Consider the following 6,612-nt stretch of genomic DNA (forward strand, 5'->3'; position numbering starts at 1 on the left):
CTGTTATAAACAGTACAGTTTTCAGCTCAAAAAGGCTCGGTTGCATCTCAACAACCTACTGAAGGAAATAAATGTGCAACACGCACTCCTGCCAGCGTTGGAAGCAAATCTTTCATGCCGAGTCTACAGTCCAAAAGGAAGTTTGATGCTGCGCCTCACCGTTCTGTCTGGAAGGAACACGAGCAGAACAGAGACTATGGAGGCTCGTTTAGGTTGTGCTGCAAGCTGGGACAGGAGCACTATCTCGTAAGGAATGCTCGCCCGTTACCTGTGCCTGCTAACGCTGTCGCCAGGTTTCCTTTTGTTTTGTTTCAATTAAAAAAAATATGATGGAGAGGGAAAGGGATGGACTGAGGAAACTGGAGAGAAGACGGATCTTAATGAGAATCACTGAACGAATGGCCAAGATAAACTATATGATCTGAGATCCAGTCAGAGGTGAAACATACAAGAGTTATTCCACGTTTTGTTCACAGCAAATTCCAAAGTTGAAACATGAGCAGGACTCCAGGGTTATGGCAGGACACCTGAAACAAAAATGTGAAAGCAGACACAGAACTTCCATCCAGTCCAAATTAAATTAAAGATAAGCAGGAAGGTCAGCCCTCTCATTTGCTGAGACGGAGTAGAAACATAAACTGCGTTACAAGGTGGAGGAGTTGGGGTTGGTGTGAGGACACGAACACGCGTCAGAGGCCGACACGGCTCTGTGTTGCCCCGTCCTGACCCGCTGCAAAAGGACCTGAAACCTACTCTCAGAAAGAAAAAAAATTCTGAAAAAACTTCCCTCTCACGCTGTTGTGTGTCTTTGCACCAAGAAAAAATAAAGCTGGCTTTTGTGGTGATAATCTGTTGCGAGCATGAGCAGCTGAAAGTTCGGCCTTGTGGCTAAACTTAACATTTATGGCAACAACTTATAGTAAAACAAAAAGTTTTAGGACAAGCACAGGAGTCTCACGAGTGCCGGTTAACTGCTGTTGGCTCCCTGAGCTTCAACAACATGAGCCCACTGACAGTGCAGTTCCACACATCCAAGGACACCTCCTCTGCTTTAAAGGTTTACTCATCTGGGTTTAAGCCCCCCACCCACCTCATTTGTGTTGATTTTGGCCCTCAAGGCCAGCTGAGAGTCCACTTTGGCACAATCTTACAAGAAAAAAAAAGAAAAAAAGGCTGCTTCTACCAGCATTCACCGAGCCTTGTATGGTGCCATTGTGTGTATGCTAAAGACGGCCTCAGACCACAGGCTCTCTGAGAAACTAGCAGCCATTTGACCGGGTTAAAATAACACCGATGATTCCACACAAAGTGAGTTTACCATTACAGTTGGAGAAGATTAACCTGTCAGGGGGAGACACGTGCTGGAACACTGATAAAACTGCAAACTTTGTCACTGGGGTGTGGATGATAGGTCTGATAAATATTATATTGCGAGCGAGTCAGTGCCCTGCTGTGTTATTAGTGAAGTTTGGGTCGGACCATCACTCCGCCAGCACACAAGCAGAACCCTCAACCTGCCCGACGGAGCAGAAGAAGAGCATCTTTCCTTCTTTCCACACACACCACAAAAGGATTTCAGAATAAAAAAAACAATGTTAGTTCTCAAAGCCACAGAGAAAATCTTAGGCTGTGTTCTACCCAAAGGGGTGTTTACCCATGTGCGTGGCCAACTGAGCAGTGCGGACCAGTGTCCACAAAGAAACTAACGCTTTAAGCAATAGGTCAAGCACAGCAGTAGTAGTAGGTTTTATATCTAATATACCGAGCAGGCCAGGAATGTTCAGCCAACAGTGATATAAACAAAGCTGCGTATTTTAATCAAGACTTTTTTTTTTTCCTACCGACAGTTAGTCGTCTACATTATTCTAAAGAACACCAATTATGGTGTGTGAAAAATGAGAGGTTGAGATTCACCTCGAATTAAGTAGAACATCCAACACGAACATTTACAGTGTTCCTCCAACACGTGTTGTTAGAAAAAACACTTCCATCAGGTTCTGCATGTATTTTAGACAAATGAGCAGCTTGTGATGGTCTTTAGTCAATGATCTGACAATAAAGTCACTTTAAATCAATCCAAAAATAATTGATAGAGGACTCTGTGATGAAGATGAGTGGCAGGTCCTGCTCCAATCCTCTCAAACTTAGAACCGATGCTCCTGGAAGCAGCTGGTGGCCTCTGAAAACTCAAAGCGGTGGACCGTTATGACTGACACGTGTGAGCAGAGGCCCTTTTTAACCACATGCATCATAAACCATTTCATCCAGAGAGCACTTAGCCACGAGTTCTGAAACTTTAGAGGCTCAGCAGCAAATTCAGCGTCCGCTTCACCTGTTCAGATGGGCTCAGTAAAGAGCTGAGCTCCAACTTTCCTTTCCTTGACCATGACCACCTGCTGAATATGCATAAAACCAAAGGCCTGGCACAGAGCGGAGCTGAGACAGAACAGCACAATGCATCACATCTAAAAGTACCAAAAGCTCTGGTTTTTCTGAAAAAAACAGAACAAAAAAAATTGACTCAAAGGAGCCAACAGAGCACAGCACGATGGCATCTTCTAGCTGGACAGACAACATAATTAAGCTCACTGCTTCTTTATCTCATCTAGGCAGGAAGTGCAGATGGGCATTATCCTAGAAAAAAAAGAAAGAAAGTGGTGATTACATTATTGCCCACTTTGTATAAGTGAGGCTGTCATCAAGTGCTGCAAGTTCCCTTTTGACAACAGAATATAAACCGCAGCAATGCAAAGTGACACTTTAGGATGGCAGATACGCACGCTACATACATACTAGCCATCCATACATCTCTGCCACTTGCTGTTCGAAGACCTCTAATTGCATCCTGCGTTGTGCATTAAACAATGAAGTGTCACTACAATTCAGATTGAAAGAGAGGCCACATAAGTATAGGCAGAAAAGTGGTGACACATCAAGTGGTTCCTTTCAACCGCCTCTCAGTCATTTCCACCTGCTCAGCATTTAAAGGAGCTTCCAGTGAGTGAGCGTGCACATTTCTCAGAAAGCCATGCAGTTCGAAGGCTGTATGCACCAGAAAATCTGGTCCTCACCTCAGATCTTAAAATGAGATCATTTCAGCCTCGGATAAACATCATGTGACATCACAATATTGATGCCGGGGCATCATTTAGCTAAAAGTAAGCCAAAATGCTGAAGAAGAAGCATGTGCTGCTTCCATATGAAAAGATGTGAGCACCTCTAGAAAAGCAGAGGCTTCGTCAGTTTGCTGCTCTGCAGCGTTCAGGTGTGTGTTAACACAACGCCAAGGAGGAAACACATCAGCAATGATCTTAGAGAAGCAACTGTTGCTGCTCAGCATTCAGGGAGGGGTTATAAGGCCATTTCCAAAGCAGCTGGAGTCCATCATTCTACAGAGAGAAAGATCATTCACGAGGGGAAAACAGCCAAGACAGCTGCTAGTCCTCCCAGGAGTGGACGTCCCAGAGAGTCACCCAAAGATCATACAGCTCAATGCTCAGAAAAAGAGAGAGAGAAAAAAAGCTACATCTCAGACCCTCCCGGCCTCAGTTAGCATGTAAAGCGTTAGAGTTCGGGAGTTAGAGTTAGAGTTAGAAGAAGACTGAACACGTACGGATGGTTTGGTGGTGGATAGGTGATGATCTGGGCTTGTTTGACAGCCTCGGGAGCTGGGAACCTCACAGTCCACCATGAGCTCTTCTGTATATCAAAGTATTCTAGAGTCAAATGTGAGGCTATCTGTTGAGCAGATAAAGCTAGGCTGAGAGTGGGTTGAGCAACAGGACAATGATGCCAAACACAGCAGCAAATCTACAACAGAATGTGTGAAAAAGAACAGAGTCAAGGTGTTGAGAAGTCCAGACCTCGGCCTGACTGAGATGCTGCGGTGGGACCTTCAGAGCTGTGCAGCAATGAATGCCAGGAAACCTCCGTGAACCGAAGGAACAGGAAAGTTGGGCCAAAATTCCTCCCAAACACTGCAAGACTGATAACGTCATACAGAAAATGATCACTTCAAGCTGTTAAAGATGGCTCCACGAGCCATTTATCTATTCTATTGTGAAAGAACTTTGATCAACTTCGGTTGTTTTTAAATGTGCTCCGTCAATAAATCTGACTCTTTGAATGACGGGATGAACAGAGGTTCTTACATGCTCGCCTTACAAACAATGACACCACAGAACATGTCATTACAGAGTTTAAATGCATGGTAAGGACCAGATGATTTCTTTAAAAATTATGCTCCAATATGTAAAGTATAGAATTTAAAGTGGTTGTGCTTTTAAACCTACTTACTACCTTACCTACTTATTTAGGATGGCTTTTAATACCCAGCAGTATGATGTCACACTTATCTTATTCGATTTTGTTGCAAAATTTGCTGTTCTTTTATCGTTTTTACTTATTATTTTCTTTACTTATTATCTGATGTAAAGAACTTTGGTACACCGAAAGGATTGTTGTAAAGGGCTGTATAAATAAAGTACATTTACATTTAAACACATGACTGTACTTTGAGCCTGATCCATTTTCAATGATTAAAAGCAGGTTATATTGAAAGTTACATTGTCCAAGTGCAGCAGCCGCCTCTAATCACGAGATTACAGCCTTTAACTTTTGGGGTACAACTTATCGTGTTTATGGAGCTGTATATATATGGACTCTTTAGTTGTATAACCACATCAAACTTTTGTTAATAAGTCACCTTCATCAGGCCACGCTTTAAAGATGCCTTTATGGATATAAATAAGGGTGACTGACTGACAAGATGGCACCAGTTTTGATTAACAGGCATTGAGGCACACCGACTCCCACGATCATCCAAATGACACACTTGCACCCTCACTGTGTTCGCGAACCGCATCTAAGAAGTGTATCCTCATGCAACGTCAGAGGCTGTGGTAGAGGTATTAGTAGTAGACAGATATTTCATTTCTCAGGTGTGCACTGCCCGACAACAGCCGACTATAAATCTAGACTCAGCAACAGCAAACATTTGACCTAAGGCATAGGAGAAGAAGGCGCTATGCATAGCCAACCTCACTGATAAAAGCAGCTTTATTCCAGCCGTGTTCGGTGTACCTGAATCGCCCTCCGCAGTGCTGGCATTGGTCCCCAACCCAGCCGGGGAAACACACACAGTTGCCTGTGGCGGCGTTACACTGTCCGTTCATACATGGTTTGTCGCATTCCTTCGCCTCTGTGAAGCCGGGCAGCCCAGACAGGAGCACGACAGCCGAGAGCAGGAGCGCACTTGTGAGCATCAGCAAGCTCCGGCCCCGATCAGAGCCCGAGCAGGCCCACCGCGTCGCCCCGTACATTCTCTCACAAAAGATGGCTGCGTAAGGCAAGCGCTCCGCCGCTTCGGGGACAACCACCCAACAAGCTGTCTGTTAGTGTGGTTCCGTTTATCGGCACAAAGGTACCGTTTCCCAGGAGGTAGCGTCCGACGTCTTTGTTGAAGGTGGTCTCCGCTGGTGACTTGGTTTACATCTTTACAGTGGTTCCGTTTCCCAGCGCCGCACCAAGCCGCATATTGACATCCAGAAGTGACGTTATGGCAACGGAAATGCGCAACGGAAGCTGAGGAGGCGCGCAGGTCTTTAAACCTTTATTTTGAAAACAGAGAGGCTGAAGCCCGCCCCTCAAGAAGGTAACTTGTTAGCTTAATTTTGTTCATTTAAATTTGTTCGTTTCCGATATTGTTTTTTTTTGTGGGACTTTGTATCCATGTTCTAAGTTAAATCCGGTTTGCAAAAACTTTGGACCGAATAAATTTATGTTTACGTTTATGTATTTATCAGACGTTTTTATCCAAAGCGACTTACAAATGAAGATATAACAAGCTATATAAAAAGCTCACAATAAACTACATAGAAGGAACCCACTAGTCCGACTGTGTTTAAAAATGTACTTTTTCTTTATAGTGAGTCACAGAAATAGTCCAATTATTTGAAATTTGACACAAAAAAATCATAAACAAAATTAAGAAATAAAACAAATATTATTGTCTCATATTACTGAGTCATATCGATTTGTTAACATTTGTTAACCTTATGGTTTCCCATCAGGATCTTTATCTTTTTCTTTCACCATCTACATGAACAGTAGTCTATTTGACTCATGCTAACTGTTCAGAAGAAGTTTTCCCTATTTGGACCACCTTGCATTGTCACCAACGGACACCTCTTATTTTACCGTCGCTGCTGTTGTAATTTTAGCGCCTAAAGCTAATGCTAACTCTTATTCTCAAGGCTAAGCAAGCCAAACCGATGTTAGCTTGGCTTGCTAATGCTAGTTTTAATGTAAAATAGCTTGTTTTCCTAAAGATATTTTTTATATATATATATAAATTAATGAGGAAATGTTTAGTCTTTTCTAAAAAAAAAAAAAAAACCAGTAACTTAACCTACTAAATAGTATCAATAATAATAACTTTACCAATTTTTTTAAAATTACTATTAAAATATAGTACATATTTAAACTTCATATCAAGCTCTTTCTTCATCATCTTTTTAGTTTGGAACTTACTGGCGCTAATCTTGATATTCAATTTAACCCTAAATTGTGAGTTCAGTTTCTTTTGATATTCTGGTCCCTGTGGTCTGGAAT

The 6,612-nt window shown here is 42.7% G+C and overlaps 1 protein-coding gene across 1 annotated transcript in view; it reads right to left on the reverse strand.

The window, feature by feature from the left end:
- Positions 1-5,551, reverse strand: part of atrn (attractin) — a 111,359-nt gene extending 105,808 nt beyond the window's left edge. The window contains exon 1 of the mRNA XM_072366147.1: positions 5,083-5,551. Within this exon, the coding sequence (XP_072222248.1) occupies positions 5,083-5,321 (239 nt within the window). The 5' untranslated portion in view covers positions 5,322-5,551. The remainder of the gene's footprint in view (positions 1-5,082) is intronic.
- Positions 5,552-6,612: the final 1,061 nt, after the last annotated feature.

This window comes from Leuresthes tenuis, unplaced genomic scaffold, assembly GCF_036924035.1.
Source record: "Leuresthes tenuis unplaced genomic scaffold, fLeuTen1.0.hap1 SCAF_15, whole genome shotgun sequence".
NCBI lineage: Eukaryota > Metazoa > Chordata > Actinopteri > Atheriniformes > Atherinopsidae > Leuresthes > Leuresthes tenuis.